Source organism: Haematobia irritans, chromosome 4 (genome assembly GCF_050003625.1).
Source record: "Haematobia irritans isolate KBUSLIRL chromosome 4, ASM5000362v1, whole genome shotgun sequence".
NCBI classification, from domain to species: Eukaryota; Metazoa; Arthropoda; class Insecta; order Diptera; family Muscidae; genus Haematobia; species Haematobia irritans.
Window position 1 is genome coordinate 153,371,106 of NC_134400.1, and position 18,883 is coordinate 153,389,988.

An 18,883-nucleotide genomic window follows, 5' to 3' on the forward strand; every position below is an offset into this window, starting at 1 on the left:
AGGGAAAAACCATCAACAGTAACTATTATATGGCGTTATTGGAGCGTTTGAAGGTCGAAATCACGGTAAAACGGCCCCATACGAAGAAGAAAAAAAAAGTGTTGTTCCACCAAGACAACGCACCGTGCCACAAGTCATTGAGAACGATGGCAAAAATTCATGAATTGGGCTTCGAATTGCTTCCCCACCCACCGTATTCTCCAGATCTGGCCCCCAGCGACTTTTTTCTTGTTCTCAGACCTCAAAAGGATGCTCGCAGGGAAACAATTTGGCTGCAATGAAGAGGCAATCGCCGAAACTGAGGCCTATTTTGAGGCAAAACCAAATGAGTACTACCAAAATGGTATCAAAAAAATGGAAGGTCGTTATAATCGTTGTATCGCTCTTGAAGGAACTATGTCTATATATATAAAATTCAATCTATGTTTGTTTATTTGTTTGTTTGTTTGTTTGTTTGTTTGTTTGTTTGATTGTTTGTTTGTATGTACCGAGTTGGCTCCGAAACGGCTGATCCGATTTACTTGAAACTTTCAGAGATCGTAGGGGGCGTTCATGTGGTGAAAATAGGGTACCTCATTTTTTGACACCTGGTCGCGGAGGGGGGCCTCCCCTTTGGCGGACTTTTTGAAAATTGGACCAAAGTTGACCGATTTGCTTGAAATTTTCATTGAAGGTTGGGGTTGGCATCTAGACAAAGATCCGCTACTTTATATTTCGATATTTGGTGGCGGAGGGGGACCTCCCCTTTGTTCGACTTTTTTTAAAGTACAGTGAAAAAACTAAAATTCTCTAAATTATCTGAGATTTACAGAGAACATGCGGTGAGGTTTTGGAATTAATATGGGGTACCTGATGATTTCATATGTGGTCGGGGGAGGTCCCCCCCTTGCCCTACTTTTTGAAACTTGGAATAAAATTATGCGATTTGCTTGAAATTTTCATAGAATGTTGGGGTTGGCATCTAGACAGAAATCTGCTACATTATTTTTCGATATTTGGTCGGGGAGGGGCGCCGCCCCTTTGCCCGACTTTTTTTTTAAAGTACAGTGAAAACAAAACTAAACTCCCCCGACTGAAATTTTACGGAACAAATGGGTGAGGTTATGAAATTTATATCAGGTTCCTGATTTTTTAATAAAAATAAAAGGGCATAGGGAGACATCCGCTTCTCTTAAGTACATACAGAGAAACAATTAAACTTTACCGAGTTACTTGAAATTTACAGAGGACTTGGGAGAGGTTACGATATTAACAGTTGATACCTGATTTTGTGATATTTGAATGGAAGAGAGGTCGCCCCTTTAGGCTTATAATTTGCTTTACATTTTCTGGGACGTTTACAAAAGATACGCTACATCACTTTTCGATATTTGGTCGGGGAGGAGGTCCTCATCTAAAGCTACAAAAAAAAAATTCTTAAGTTTTCTTGAAATTAACAAAAGCAGTGGGGGAAGGTTATGAACGAAGAGGCAACCTTCCTTGCCCCACACTTGAAGGAAAGTTTCAAGAATTTTCAGAGAAAGTTAGGGATGCTATTCACTACGGTGTTTGTCGATATTGTATCGGGAAAAGTGACGTCCCTTTAAAACAATAGAGCAAAATTTAAACATCTCCGATCTACTTGAAATTTACAGGGAACGTGGGAGGAGGTGATTAAATGTATACATGATTGATGAAATTGAAATAAACTTTGTCGATTTACTTCGATAGAATTTATAGGGACCATTGAATAGTTTGTGAAATTAATATAGGGTACGTGATAGTTCGATATCAGGTCGGAGTAGAGCGAAGGTGGGGAGAGGGTTCCTTTTTGTCCGTTTTTTTCTTAAATTGAAAGTAGAGGGTTTTCTGTAAATGGGAACTCGATACATAATTTTATGACATATTTTATGCACAGGCTTCTGCCTGACTTCTTTTTAGTAAAGAACTTTAATTTACATGAAATTGGCAGCCAACGTAGAGGGTGCATCATTTTCCAACATTTTAGCAAATATTAATGTGGTAAAATTTTTTACTACTTTTGCTTTTTCTGATTTATTGGATGGGAAACAGTAATTCTTTATATGTTATTATAATGTAGTGCTCAATTTTCAGATATGTTGAGAAGAAGAATACCTTTCCTTGACAAACCACACTTAACATTCACAAGAAATATAGAAGATTTTCCGACTACTTGAATACAGAACATTATTTGGAGGAAAGGGTACACCCTCTCCCCGACATTTTTTAAGACGAACCGTTTTACATATGCATATACGTCGTATTTGTACCTATAAACGAAAAAGCACGTAGTCGGATTTGTTTGAAAGAATTCAAAACTTTTCGAATTTGTTTTCAGCACGAAGGATATGGTTGACTAACTTAACGGAAAATATTCCTACAAATACGCTTTGGAAGGCGCAGCGAAGCGGGCCGGGTTATGCTAGTTGAATAATAAAAACGAATTTTGACAAAAAAATGTGTTTTTTTTTGTTAGACCGGGGACTTATCAGCCAACCTGTTACTTTATATAATTCGAAATCGGTATTTCGAGTTGTTACAAACAGGATGGCGGATTTATTTATAATCCATGTGTATAAAAATTAATCATAACATATTCATTGCAAGATCATATTCTACGTTCTCAGAACGTTTCAAGCAAATCCATTCTAATTTATCGACAGGAATGGATATATTTTGTATATTTGGAAATCAAACTTTTGGTGTGCTACAAAAGCAATGATGCACTTGTCATTCCACCACACCCACATCCTACTTTATAGTGGAGGTTATAGAAAAATGTGATGTAAAACTTTTAATCTGATTTAGAAATGTGCTTTTTGCTTTTAGCCCTTTTAAAAGCTAATCATTATGAGCTGTTGCCATAAACAATCACACTTAGTCAATTATTGCAGCATCATCGCAGACTTATCATCATCACCACCAATAGATGATCACCCTCCATCGGAGAAATTTCGTTAATGCATTCGCGTATTCGCGTTGCATCCCCACCGTATCAGTTTAGTTCAGAAAGGAAGAATAAATTATGCATAACCATATATATATGGAGAGCAAATGCATCCATGCCATGCCATGCAAGATCTACATATGCCCTTAGACAGTGAATGAGGCTCCAGTGTTGGGATGATAGGCATCTTCTTTTCGTGGGTGTGAATTGGATGTATAGCCATTAGCTGCACGATACGATTAACACTTGGTGTACATTAGAAAATCATCATCATGACACTATGTTTTCAACAACCGCATTCATTCCAATATCATTGTGAAAGGAATCACTGATTTAAGGTGAACTTCATGTGGGAGGGGAGGAATAAATATAAGGAAAGCTATCATTCGATAACTACAATTAATCACACTTAATATTGGGTGTTGTATATTGCGGTCTACTATGATGATAATTTCCCATTTGACAACCCTCATATTGAAGTCATCCTTAATTGAGTGTCATTTATAGAGTCATAGCAGATGATATAATCGTTTAGGAAAAATTATTCTGAGATAATGGGTTTTCCCATTTGGTCCTATATGTTAGTTCCACTTTGTATAGCTGTTTTCCTATTTTCATAGATGCCAATAAGATGGACGATATATGAAGCATTTTTTTTAAATATTAAAAAAAAATAATAATTCTGTCTAATACCAATTGTTAATGAAAATCAAATTGACAACAAAGCTTACAGACATGATAGCACAACTTCTCCTTCTTCATGTTTGAGAGTTTTGCGGGTATTTTTTGGGTTGAGTTCTTCGACTCTTATCATGAGTCATCCGAGAAAATTACACTATGCCAGAACAGGTTTGCTTTGTTTTTATGCATTTCGTTTTATGCACTTCGCTAACATGCGGTTTCCTGCTGGCAGCTCGTGCGTATTCTTCATGGATCTTCGTACTGTAATGGCAAAAGTTTTCTTGCCCAATGACTTCTTCAACTCGGTAGAGATCAATAATGCAGCGTCAGCGGGACACATACGTACTTCGTAAGTAATAGCATGAGGTTACTTGCTGGAAGTTCGTGCATTGCATCTCGCTTTCTTGATAGATCTTCTTAGTGTAATAGCAAAAACTTTCTTCCCCAATGACTTCTTCAACTCGATAGTGATCAAAGAGCGCTAGTAAATGGTTTCTTCTTTATAATGGCTTACAGTTTCCGTTTTATTCAGCTTCGACACGTGGTTTAATTAATGCTCACTAGATTCTGTTCTGAAGGCCTATATTCCCAAGATCGATTTTATATCCTCCATCATAGGAAGGGGGCATAGTAATATTGTCGTTATGTGTGCAACGCCTCAGACCCCATAAAGTATATATTCTTGGTCATTATTGAAATTCTGGATCGATTGTCAGCCGTCTGTTGAAATTTAGCACAAGTAGCTATCATAAATGTACCCAGCAAAAACTAGGTAACCACATCCCATTACAATTGGCATTACCAGGAGTAAAGCTGTCATTACACGTTGCATTACATTGCGGCGAGTTATAATGACTAACTTGTAATGACAAAAATAAATACTTCTCGGTAATTTTCGAATTGTTATTCTCAAATTTTTAGGCAGTTGTAGTTAACGAATTAATGAAATAGAATAAATGATGGTATCATTAGGTATAATTATTCACATAATCGAGCACTTACATAAAAAATCAAAAAGAATATGTAATGTAACGGTAATTCTGAAAATTTTTCCGTTAAGAAATTTTTATCACAAATATTTCATAATAATTGTGTTTAATGACATTATCGTATTATGTTTTAAATTATGCCTCATTCACATTACACTTCCAAAATGCGCTTAAACTAAATTTCAAATGCCATTTGCTTTATAAAAAAGAGACTTAAAATCCACTTTTAGTACATTTCGAACCTTATGTGAATTGGATATATTATAACGTAATTCACGAATCCAACTCCCTTAAACAACCTACATTTATTTCGATATTAAGTGTGAAATTAATTTGCGTGTAATCTTATTTAGATTATTTATTAGATTTTTTGTTTATTTATACAATGTTCGTTTCTATTCAAGTAGTTCTCCTATTACAGCATCACTCGCCATATTTTGATCCATTGTAATCGGCGATAGAAATCAATATTTTCGAGATTTGGTTGCCTGAGACAATAAGTGGCTATTTTGCAAGCTTTGGTGTATCTACGAATAAGTCATTACATATTAGGTGATTATATGCGTTAAATGCACTACTTATTTTATGGCCGATTACCGGGTAATGAGAGTTTTTGCTGGGTAGGTCATATGGTACAGTAAAAGGGCCATATTGGATCACTTTGAGATATAGCCCTTATATAAACCGATCGTATACAACTAGAGCAGATTTGATTTCCGCAGCCTCCTGATGGAGCATGTTTCACACGATTTAGTTTAAATTCGACATGAGACGCCATGCAAAAATTGGAAGCAAATGTCACCCGATCCGCTAGAAATTTGTTAGGTCATGTCAGTTTAAGCTAACTATCATACAAAAATTGGTCCATATCGATGTCAAATTATATATAAACCGCATATAAAATGATCCGCAGACTTGATTGGAGACTTTTGGAGAAGAAAATTTCATTCAATGTAATTTGGTACGTGATGTCCTTGAACTTAATGTTAACTTCATATTAGCGGAGACACAAACCGAGATATGTTCAGATCGTATAGGAGTTCAACTAAATCATGACCATAGCTCAGTTATGTACATAGATTAGGGCCTAATTTTCTCGCAAAACTGTATTGAACTGAAAAGCAGATTTTATTGTTTTGTCCACTGTGCATGGGAGAGACAGACCGCTGATTTTCAGTTCAATACCCAATTTTTGCCGAATCTGTGTGATTTTCAGTAAATATTCATTTTTTTTTTAAACCCTTTATATTTCCATATAAAACAAGTATATATGGCCGTAAGTTCGGCCAGGCCGAATCTTATGTACCCTCCACCATGGATTGCGTAGGAACTTCTACTAAAGGCTGTCATCCACAATCGAATTACTTGGGTTGCGATAACACTTGAAAAAATTTTCTATAGAAATAAAAACTTGACAAAATTTTCTATAGAAATAAAATGTTGACGAAATTTTCTATGGAAGTAAAATGTTGACAAAATTTTGTATAGAAATAAAATGTTGCCAAAATTTTCTACAGAAATAAATTTTTTACAAAATTTTCTATAAAAATAAAATTTTGACAAAACTTTCTATGGAAATAAAATTTTGACAAACATTTCTATAGAAATAAACGTTGGACAAAACTTTCTATAGAAATGAAATTTTGACACAACTTTCTATAGTAATAAAATTTGACAAAATTTTCTATGGAAATAAAGTTTTGGTAGATTATTTTTGGCGATATGGACCAATTTTTGTGTAATAAGTCATCGGCTATATATAACTAAAGACCGATATTGACCAATTTTTACATGGCTGTTAGAGGCCATATATTGACAAAATGTACCAAATTTCAACCGCATCGGATGACTTTTGCTATATATAATTATGGACCGATATGGACCAATTTTTGCATGGTTGTTAGATACCATATACTAACACCATGTACCAAATTTCAACTGGATCGGATGAATTTCGCTCCTCCAAGAGGCTCCTGAGGTCAAATCTGGGGATCGGTTTATATGGGAGCTATATATAATTATGAACCGATATGGACCAATTTTTGCATGGTTGTTAGAGGCCGTATACTAACATCAGGTACCAAATTTCAACAGGATCGGATGAATTTTGCCCCTCCAAGAGGCTCCGGAGGTCAAATCTGGGGATCGGTTTATATGGGGGCTATATATAATTATGGACCGACATGGACCAATTTTTGCATGGGTGTTAGAGACCGTATACTAAGACCACGTACTAAATTTCAACCGGATCGGATGAATTTTGCTCCTCCAAGAGGCTACGGAGGTCAAATCTGGGGATCGGTTTATATGGGGGCTATATATAATTATGGACCGACATGGACCAATTTTTGCATGGGTGTTAGAGGCCGTATACTAACATCAGGTACCAAATTTCAACCGGATCGGATGAATTTTGCTGCTCCGGGAGGCTCCCCAAGCCAAATTTGGGGATCGGTTTATATGGGGGCTATACGTAAACGTGGTCCGATATGGCCGATTTTCAAGACCATCCGACCTACATCAATAACAACTACTTGTGCCAAGTTTCAAGTCGATAGCTTGTTTCGTTCGGAAGTTAGCGTGATTTCCACAGACGGACGGACAGCCGGACAGACGGACGGACGGACGGACATGCTTAGATCGACTCAGAATTTCACCACGACCCAGAATATATATACTTTATGGGGTCTTAGAGCAATATTTCGATGTGTTACAAACGGAATGACAAAGTTAATATACCCCCATCCTATGGTGGAGGGTATAAAAATGTTTACCGTCTTTTCTTAAGAAAGGGGTTTTCATTAAAAAAACAACATAATTTGATTTAATATTTTAACTGATTTATGTTCATTATTTAGCTTAGCTGCTGAACCAACTGAACATAGCTCGGTTTGTGTCTCCACTAAGATAAAATTAACTTTAAGTTTACTGGGATTTGTCAGTACATCGTTATGCAAAATTTAGTTCATATTGGTCTATAATTATAACTTGCCCCTATGTAAACTGATTATCAGATATGACTTCTTGAGACTCGAGGAGGAGAAAATTTCGTCCAACTGGTTTGAAATTTGGTACAAAGCGGGCATGCTTTTTCAAGTAGAAGTTATGCTATATTTTAAGTAAAATGTATTAAAAATAAAGTTTTGAAAAGCATCTATTCTTGAACGATAGTTTATTTATTTAATTTTTCGGAATTATTAAATCCAAGTGGACCTTAGTCAAATAAAATTTTCTGTCAAGTAAAGATACCCAATTTTAATTCGAGTCACTTAACGACAAGGACAAAGCGACCACATTGACAAGTTTATGGATTCTTGGAAACAGAAATGCGGCTTCTATGCTAAGCAAATTTCGCATTCATATTTTAAGCACATGAAATCTTTGGCCCCATGATAAAATTTTGTTCATTGTACATGGCCTCTACATGGACCAACTTACAGATAAAAAGATTTAAAATGCCTTGCCATTTAGTAGAAGTTTGATTTGGTTTGGCCGAACTTTGGGAATTATATACAAGCAAAGAGAAAAAAAAAGTTTGGAAAACGTATTTCTTTTCTTGGAGATTTCTAAAGTTCTTTGAAAATTTCAAATTTTACCACAAAAAAGTTTTTTTTTTGCTACAAAGTTTTATTTCCGCAATAAAAAAATAGTTTTTGATTCAAAAACACACTCCATTTCCTTTATATAAAGAACTGTTCTTTTCTTCCATACACGCAAAGAAAAAAAACGTTTGGAAAACGTGTACCGAAAACGTTTTTCTTTTGTTATAGTTTTTTGAATTGCTTCGAAAAGTATACACTTTTATCACTTAAAATATTCGTTTGTGACAAAATTTTTATTTTTTCAATAAAAAAGTTATTTTTGAACCAACAACACAGTCCATTTCGTTTATATCAAACACTGTTCTTTTCTGACTTTAGGTCTTTAATAAGACACATTTTACTGTTCATAGTAAAAATTTAATATAGTAGAATGTAATGTTGAACATTTTTTTCGGAATCTTCCGACCATATCTGGAATATATGTAAAAAAAAACAAAAAAAAAACTTTAGTCGAAGCAGGGATCGAACCCACGACCCTTGGCATGCAAGTTGGACGTAGCAACCACTGCTCCACGGTGCCATACTAAATGTTTGCTTCTGTTAAATAAACTTAGTTTATTCGGTTCGTGGGCGCCGCAAGCTATGCTACATAAATATAACTTATATGGATATTTATCTATTGATGACCATAACAGGTACATAGCTCAGTGGTTAGTGTGTTGGCTTACAAAGTGCATGGTCCGCGGTTCGATTCTCGGTCCAGGCGAAAGGTAAAAAAAAAATTTTAAAATTTATAAAATCGTATAATTTCTTCTACATTGTTTGTATTACAGAAATAGGTGCTAAGAACTAAAAAAACTTCGTGGAAGTGAGAAAGATGTGAGGGAAAATGCAATTAGCCAGAAAAAAAATTTTTTGAGTTAGTCTTTATGAAATTGTTTTTACATCCTGGAAAAGAAAAGTATATACTTTTCTTCCAAATACACTTCCTTTCAACGAAAAGCAAATGAGAAACGAACTTTGTTTGTCTAAAATTTCGTTTGGGAGGAAAGAATTATTTTTTTGCGTGTAGCACACATTTAATATAGAAGTATCGAATGTCGATCATCTTTTCGGAATCTTCCGAGCATGTAAAAAAAACTTTTTGGTCTTCTGTCGAAGCAGGAATTGAAACCACGACCCTTTGTATGCAAAGCGGACCAATGCTCTACGGTCGAAGGTAAAATTTAAAAATTTATAAAATCGAATAATTTCTTCTACATTTTTTGTATTACAGAAAATGGTGTTAAGAACTAAAAAAATCCTCGTGGAAGTGGGGAAGATGTGAGGGAAGATGCAATTATCCAGACAATATATTTTTTTAGTTAGTCTTCATAAAATTGTTTTTGTACAAGAATGAAGGTTCATCACAAAAAGTATATAAAGGGTGATTTGTTAAGAGCTTGATAACTTTTTTTTTAAAAAAAACGCCTAAAATTTGCAAAATCTCATCGGTTCTTTATTTGAAACGTTAGATTGGTCCATGACATTTACTTTTTGAAGATAATTTCATTTAAATGTTGACCGCGGCTGCGTCTTAGGTGGTCCATTCGGAAAGTCCAATTTTGGGCAACTTTTTCGAGCATTTCGGCCGGAATAGCCCGAATTTCTTCGGAAATGTTGTCTTCCAAAGCTGGAATAGTTGCTGGCTTATTTCTGTAGACTTTAGACTTGACGTAGCCCCACAAAAAATAGTCTAAAGGCGTCAAATCGCATGATCTTGGTGGCCAACTTACCGGTCCATTTCTTGAGATGAATTGTTCTCCGAAGTTTTCCCTCAAAATGGCCATAGAATCGCGAGCTGTGTGGCATGTAGCGCCATCTTGTTGAAACCACATGTCAACCAAGTTCAGTTCTTCCATTTTTGGCAACAAAAAGTTTGTTAGCATCGAACGATAGCGATCGCCATTCACCGTAACGTTGCGTCCAACAGCATCTTTGAAAAAATACGGTCCAATGATTCCACCAGCGTACAAGCCACACCAAACAGTGCATTTTTCGGGATGCATGGGCAGTTCTTGAACGGCTTCTGGTTGCTCTTCACTCCAAATGCGGCAATTTTGCTTATTTACGTAGCCATTCAACCAGAAATGAGCCTCATCGCTGAACAAAATTTGTCGATAAAAAAGCGGATTTTCTGCCAACTTTTCTAGGGCCCATTCACTGAAAATTCGACGTTGTGGCTCGTTAGTAAGTCTATTCATGATGAAATGTCAAAGCATACTGAGCATCTTTCTCTTTGACACCATGTCTGAAATCCCACGTGATCTGTCAAATACTAATGCATGAAAATCCTAACCTCAAAAGAATCACCCTTTACTTTACTTTCAAACAAACTTCCTTATCTTCCTTGTTTGTCTAAAATTTCGTTTGGGAGAAAAACAGTTTTTTGCGTGTACTTGTTCTAATATCCTTGGTATATTACTCATATCATGTAGTCTCACCTATTCGCTATGTTACCTTATTCCTAGATTTTATCGAACATTTTTAAGAATCTTGCTGCAGTGTTAGTCACACTTTCTTACTATTAATGAATAATTTCATTGTATTAATGAAAATGTTTCCTTAAATATTAAGCTCAAGTTTTTCTCTGTCTGTACAAATCATATTTTCCTACTCACATCAACATCCCACCTATTATCTCTGATTATAATTTTGTCGATGTAAATCTCAAACTCAAATAAATAATCATCCCTATCTCATTGACAATGTTTTTCGTCTCTTACCTTTTTCATTAAAATGCTGCGGCAATTTGATGTCTATCGCCTCAAAGTCTCCACGAACATCATTGCAATGTTGAATTGTAGCATCCTTGGAATTGGAGTCACGACGCTGTAAGCGGCGATTGCGATTATGATGATGAAGACTATGTGATTGATGATGTAGAGCAGCATCATGATGATGGTGATGTACCACAGAGGATTGCAAATAGCTATTGGTGGCATCCAGATCATGTGTCAAACTTTTAGCCGAGGAGGAGACCACACAAAAGGTGGTCACAATAAGCCATAAAAAGCCAAGGGATTTCATTAAATTGCTGGTGTTGGCGAAAATATTTAGGCTGGCCAAGGATAAATCAGAGTGATGGAAATGATGATGCTGTCGTTGAGGGTGATGATGAGCCATTTTGTTGGGAAAATTTGTTGTTATTCAAAAGAACAGAGATTAAAACTTTTTTCTCCTCTTTTTCTATTCTTTAAGAAGGGAGTTGTGATAATACTTTATTTTTGTTTTTTTTTTTTTTTTATTATTCTTTTCTTAAGAGATTTTTGTTTAAGATTTATTAGGCTCTCATATTTTATTCATATTTTTTTTGATGATTAAGGGATTTCTTCTTTTATTTTTCTTTGCCAGATATTTTTGGGATTTTTTTTCTTTTTTCTATCAATTTGACCACTTTTCATTCAATTTTCTTCTTTTATTTTCTTGTTTTATTTGATATTCCTTTTCTTTATTTATTTCTTGTAGCTGGAATAAATGGACATTTGTTGTTATCTTATCGGCCTGAATGAGAAAACAAAAAAAAAAATTCTAATCACTTCACTTGTTGTTGTGTGGTGGTGATGCACTTTTTCATTTTGCTTTCAATTTCTATTAATGCACTCTTTATTTCTCACAAACAGACAAAAACAGGGAAGATCTTCATATTACGGTCTTTTTCTCTCTATCTCTCTCCTTCTCTCTCGTGCACTCTGTTATACCGCGATTATTTTTCGATTACCTTGTTGTTTTCGATTTTACTTCACCTTTTGGTTTTCTTCTCACACAACTAGCATGTTGTTGTTGTTGTTTTTATTATTTTAGCCGGTATTCCTTTAATATGGGTTTTTGGCTTTGACTCAAAAATGATTTCTCTTTGCCGCTTGCCACTTCTTGAAAATGACAACAACAATGTGATATTGTTAGCACACTGTTATTAAATTCTCAGATACACTCACTATACGCACAAACACACACGCATACACTCGCACTCACATTTACTAAACCCATAAGCAATTGAAACGAATAAAATTTACTCCGAGACAGTCGATACCGATGTCTATAATGGCACGCCACGATAGAAAACGCAATGATGAATGCACCACTTGCAATGGCAATGCAACACCACCACACCGTCACACACAAAACGAAATAAATGCCTCACACTAATGGCAGCGTGGGACTGTTGGCTTGGACTATAGACCAAAGGCTTTGATGTTGATAATAAACATCAAGTTTCGAATAACTCGAGTGGTGGAGCACACTCGAATGTATGATTGCATTGATTTGTGTGATGTTAGGAGAGTTCTCTTTCGTCTCTCATTTGTATGATGTGAATACAAAGCCGACGTCACTGTTACCGAGCAGCTGCTTCCCGAACAGAGAGAGAGAGAGAGAAGCGAGTAAGACAATTCCCTTGGATGCAAGGCTGCCAATATAATTTCAAGAAAAATCGTCAGTTTTTTCAGAAAAAATCGTCATTTAAAAATTCGTCAAAAATCGGTAATATAAACAATATTAAAATAAAACCTATTTTTGGTTAAAAAACAACACAAAAATATTTATTTCATACAAAACACAGAAAATTAAGATGCACATTTCAATAATAAAAGTATAACGAATTAAATTAAAGAATTAACTTAATAATTTTGGTCTGCAAAACAATGTGTCTACCAGAAAAATTGATTTAAAAAAAAAATATACTGATCGGCTCAGAGTAACCTCCTGAGTTGATCTAGCTCTTTGTGTCTGTCAGTCCATGTATTTGTTGTTCGCACGACTTTGATGAAATCTGGTTCAGAGCGTTTTTTGCACAAGAACGAACAACTATTGAATTGGGAAAAAATCGGATCAAATTTAGCTATAGCCCCCGATTTTTACACATTTGGATTTTTTACCAACACTATTTGAGCGGTGCTATACTAATACTTTAGGTGTGAAATGAAGTATAGCTCCTGTATGTAAGAAATTTATAGCAAAAACTTGAAATTTCGACGACTTACAGTAAAAATTCTTGAACGTAGCTAATATCGTCATTTTTGGGGCAAAAATCGAAAAATCGGCATTTGCTATTTTTTGAGTAAAAAATCGTCAAATCGGCAAAATTGGCAGCCCTGCTTGGATGTTATATGGGGCAGAGTTGTAGTGGGGAATTTGTTTTGGTTTGAAGTTAGCCAGACACCGCGGCTGTTATGAGCAAGTAGAGAATAATTTGTTGTTATGGTTTATTTGCCCGGTATTATTGTAAAGAACTTCCTTAAGCAATATTTTGCTTAAGGAAGTATAGGCCAAGGGTGATTTGGTCGGGCAAGGGGTTTGTGATACGCAGGTTGTTTGATTATTTAGTCACTCACTAATACACTCTGTTGAGAAACACAGCATACACATCAAGGCCGTATTCAGGGGGGGGGATGAGGGGGATCAAACCCCCCCCGAAATGAATGAATGTTTTTATATAAATAAATATATATTTTTAGCTGCATAGAAAAATCTTATCGAAGATGTTGAAGAAAAGCTGAAGGTTTTATTTTGAAAAACGCTTACCTATAAAACTTTCATAAATCATAGAATACTAGTTGAAAAGCCCGTCAAACGACGGTCGAAAAAAACAAATTGTTTTTGTTCTCGCACCACAAATTTCATTTTTGGAAAATGTCTTTCTGTGTTTTATGTGCGTTTGTTCTTCTTTTTGTGAACATGACTCGCTTTGTTTGGCCATAGCAACAACAACGAAACAGCCAAACACACATGTGTAAATGAAATGGCGCAAAACTGCGAAAAGAACCTGCCTAATTCAGCGATGGAAGCACTTGGAGAGTGCAATAAAGAGATATTTCCAAACGTGCATATTCTTTTAAAAACTTTCGTCACTTTGCCAGTTACTCAGGGATGGAAAATACAATTTTTAAGGAAGTACAAAAAAGGTATTTTTTGAGCGGAAAGGTACTTTTTACTAAATTTCAACAAAAATTTCACTCGAAGATTATTGTCAAGAGACTGAATTTTAAAGAAAATAAAATTTTGACAAAATTTTCTATATAAATAAAATTTTGCAAAAATTTTCTATAGAAATAAAATTTTGCAAAAAAAAATCTACAGAAAAAAATTTTTGCAAAATTTTTTCTATAGAAATAAAATTTTGCAAAAATTTCCTATAGAAATAAAATGTTTACAAAATTTTCAATTGAAATAAAATTTTGACAAAATTTTCTATAAAAATAAAATTTTGCAAAAATTCTATATAGAAATTAAATTTTGACAACATTTTCTACCAAAATAAAAAATCGATAATATAGAATCGCATTCTTTTTTCGACTAAAACATTCTTGAAGTTCAATAAAATCCTGTTGTTGACTATGTCTTTTACAAAATCGAGATTTTCTTCCCACATGAACATGTCTGTTGTGCCATATTTGTAAAAGGCTATTAGCAAATAAGGTTGATAAAGACTTTCTCAAAATATTAAAATATTTTGTCAAAGCCATTGTACCATAAATCTGATATCGACTCAAAAATGTCTACACAAAAGGTACTAAATCCTTCGCGGGGGTCCTACGGTACTGACCGGGGTGAAAAAGTATTGAAAAAAGTACTATAGTACTGCATTTTCCATCCCTGCAGTTACTACGTGCTCATCCGAACGTTCATTTTCAACAATGAAGAGATTAAAGACGTATCTTAGAAATTCGACTAGCGAGAGTAGACTCAATGGATTGGCATTAATGTCGGTTCATCGCCGAATAAATGTGCCGACTGAAGAAGTCATTGATTTATTTGCTGCCCAAAAAGCCCGTCGGCTCAATTTAATATTATAAAACAAGTAAGGAAAGTCTAAAGTCGGGCGGGGCCGACTATATTATACCCTGCACCACTTTGTAGATCTAAATTTTCGATACCATATCACATCCGTCAAATGTGTTGGGGGCTATATATAAAGGTTTGTCCCAAATACATACATTTAAATATCAATCGATCTGGACAGAATTTGATAGACTTCTACAAAATCTATAAACTCAAAATTTAAGTCGGCTAATGCACTAGGGTGGAACACAATGTCAGTAAAAAAAAATATGGGAAACATTTAAATATTAAGCAATTATAAGGAAACTTCGCAAAAGTTTATTTATGATTTATCGCTCGATATATTTGTATCAGAAGTTTAGGAAAATAAGAGTCATTTTTACAACTTTTCGACTAAGCAGTGGCGATTTTACAAGGAAAATGTTGGTATTTTGACCATTTTTGTCGAAATCAGAAAAACATATATATGGGAGCTATACCTATGTTAAATCTGAACCGATTTCAACCAAATTTGGCACGCATAGCTACAATGCTAATTCTACTCCCTGTGCAAAATTGCAACTATATCGGAGTTAAAAATTGGCCTCTGTGGTCATATGAGTGTATATCGGGCAAAATCTATATATGGGAGCCATGTCTAAATCTAAACCGATTTCAACCAAATTTGGCACACATTGCTACAATACTAATTCTACTCCCTATGCAAAATTTCAACTAAATCGAAGTTAAAAATTGGCCTATGTGGTCTAATGAGTGTAAATCGGGCGAAAGCTATACATGAGAGATATATCTAAATCTGAACCGATTTCAACCAAATTTGGCACGCATAGCTACAATGCAAATTCTACTCCCTGTGCAAAATTTCAACTATATCGGAGTTAAAAATTGGCCTCTGTGGTCATATGAGTGTATATCGGGCAAAATCTATATATGGGAGCCATGTCTAAATCTAAACCGATTTCAACCAAATTTGGCACACATTGCTACAATACTAATTCTACTCCCTATGCAAAATTTCAACTAAATCGAAGTTAAAAATTGGCCTATGTGGTCTAATGAGTGTAAATCGGGCGAAAGCTATACATGAGAGATATATCTAAATCTGAACCGATTTCAACCAAATTTGGCACGCATAGCTACAATGCAAATTCTACTCCCTGTGCAAAATTTCAACTAAATCGGAGCATAAAATTGGCCTCTGTGGTCATATGAGTCTAAATCGGGCGAAAGCTATATATGGGAGCTATATCTAAATCTGAACCGATTTCAACCAAATTTGGCACGCATAGCTACAATGCTAATTCTTCTTCCTGTGCAAAATTTCAACCAAATTGGGGTAAAACTCTGGCTTCTGGGACCGTATTAGTCCATATCGGGCGAAAGATATATATGGGAGCTATATCTAAATTTGAACCGATTTCAAAAAAATTTGGCACACTTGACTATATTACTAATTGTTCTTCTTGTGCAAAATTTTAAGCAAATTAGGGTAAAACTCTGGCTTCTGGGGCCATATAAGTCCATATCGGGCAAAATATATATGGGAGCTATATCTAAATCTGAACCGATTTCTTCCAAAATCAATAGGGATCTATTCTGAGCCAAAACACATACTTGTGCCAAATTTGAAGTCGATTGGACTTAAACTGCGCCCTAGACTTTGATTGCAAAAATGTGTTCACGGACAGACGGACAGACGGACATGGCTATATCGACTCAGGAGCCCACCCTGAGCATTTTTGCCAAAGACACCATGTGTCTATCTCGTCTCCTTCTGAGTGTTGCAAGCATATGCACTAACTTATAATACCCTGTTCCACAGTGTGGAGCAGGGTATAAATATTGTATACATACCTATGCATAAATAAAATTTTCTACACATGAGATTATATGAATATTTTTTTTAAAGTTGAACCCCCCCCGAATTAAAATCCTGGCTACGGCCTTGATACACATAAACACTTTTGGGGCTAAATGACTGACTGACTGACTGACTAGCTGGCTGGTTGGTTGGTTGATAATCACATAGACCGACCATAGATAGGAAAGATAGGCGAAAAGTTTAAGTGTGTTGTTGCCAATGGTTTTAGTTAGTGGCGGGGGGTTCAAACAACTTGTACTACGAGTTGTTTGTTGAATGGTGGAATATCTCGTGCTTGATGCTTTTTTTCCTTCTTCTTCCTCTTCTTATTCGTCTTGACAGACAGGTCGAGCCGTCAGACCCCTTTTATTTTCTGTTTAGTTGTTTGAATATTGCTGGTTCTGCTGCTGCTTTATTTTGTTAGTGTTACATTAACGTTGGTAGTGGTGTTGTTGTTGTGAACATGAAAATAAATGCGTCAGATTATAAAAATTATTTTTAAATCGTACGCTCTTTAATTGTTGGAATTTAACACAAACTTTGTTTTAGCAAACAAAATAGAAAAGAAAAACTATAAAATTTTCCAAAAAAGCACAAATTCTACGATTTTTGTTAATTTGATTTATTTTCTTCACTCCACTTATATTATGTTTCTTACTAAATAATATTATTCAATATCATATAGCATCATCAACACACGTCACATGAATTTTTTTTTTGGGCAAATATCTAATGCAACTAGCTTCGACATTTCAATAAATTTCCAAAAAAAAAAATATATATTTCCTTGCATGGGCTTATGTATACAAAACGCAAAATATATTCTACCCTGTTTCCATCAAACAGAAACGGCATCAATGAATTTTGTTATTTTCTTCTATTTCTTATAAAATTTCGTATTTTAATCGTCCGCGACACGCTCCCGTTATCCAATCGTTTACACAAATCGTACACAACTAAAACATGTTCGATATTAAGCAAAGAGATAATGGTTAATTTTTCCTAAACTGCGCTGCGACTGCTACGTTATGTACTCTGCAAATGCTCTTTTGTGAGATTGTAGCTTGTTCTTCTGTTAACATACATGTTGCATCAAACACATATTAATGTTGGGTCTGGTGATGGGCTAAGGTTGTGTGTGATACAATAGAGCTGTTTTCTTGTAGAACATTATGGAATATTTCTGTTAACTATCCAGAACATCGTTGTCCTACGGTTTTATTTTAAACGTCTCAACAGTGAACATATCAGATAACTATTTATTGTGATTAATTTGACCAATAGGAACAGCAAAATAAAAAGGAAATTTTGGCTTATGCCGAACATGTTTTAAATGTATGCGATTTGTACAAACGATTGGACAACGAGAGCGTTAGTTATTGATTTGTCCATGGACCGTAATAGATTATTAGAGAGCATATACTTGTGGTACATCATATACCAATGAAATTTTAAATGAGCCTCAAGAAGTCAAACTTGAGGATCGGTTTATATTGGGTCTATACAAGGTGTCTGATATGTAATGCAACAAAATAAAGTAATACAGTAATCCCTCGATTTAGGTCGTGATTGGTTCCGGAATTCGGCGAAGTTAATCGAAACGACGTAAACCGAATTAAAAATTAAGTAAATTGTAAATTGAATGCGAACTAAATCGAAGTTGGATGGAACAAAAAATTTGACGACGTAAACCGAGAAGACATAAATCAAGGAATTACTGTATGTTTTTCTCTATCTTGAACCAATCTGTGGAAAAGAGTGTTAGTGCATATTATTATTACTATTATTATGTCCTGTCCAACAAGAACAAATTAGACATATCCGTCCGTCTGCCTGTGAACACATTTTTGTGATGAAAATCTAGTTCGCAGTCTAGGTCAAATTTGGCACAAGTGTGCGTTTTGGGTCGGAATAAAACCATTTTGATTTGGTTACACTGAAAAACGCATAACCGATTTCAAAGATTTTGTTTTTACTTTAAAAATTTTGGTATTGATTCCAAGCCAAAGAAGTGGAGAATTTAAGTAAGGATACTTTTAATACA

General features: G+C 35.0%; 1 protein-coding gene across 9 annotated transcripts in view; it reads right to left on the minus strand.

Moving 5' to 3' along the window:
- The window catches only part of dally (division abnormally delayed protein), a 468,560-nt gene extending 450,763 nt beyond the window's left edge, over positions 1 to 17,797 (minus strand). Inside the window, exons 1-3 of one of the 9 annotated variants that reach the window (XM_075304763.1) lie at positions 17,668 to 17,786; positions 11,920 to 12,070; positions 10,925 to 11,702 (exon numbers count right to left, since the gene is read on the minus strand). In XM_075304763.1, the coding sequence (XP_075160878.1) occupies positions 10,925 to 11,324 (400 nt within the window). In that variant the 5' untranslated portion in view covers positions 11,325 to 11,702; positions 11,920 to 12,070; positions 17,668 to 17,786. Of the gene's footprint in view, positions 1 to 10,924; positions 11,703 to 11,919; positions 12,130 to 12,173; positions 12,337 to 17,667 lie in introns of those variants that run through there. The other 8 variants (XM_075304761.1, XM_075304766.1, XM_075304769.1 and 5 more) reach the window with 8 other exon arrangements.
- Positions 17,798 to 18,883: the final 1,086 nt, after the last annotated feature.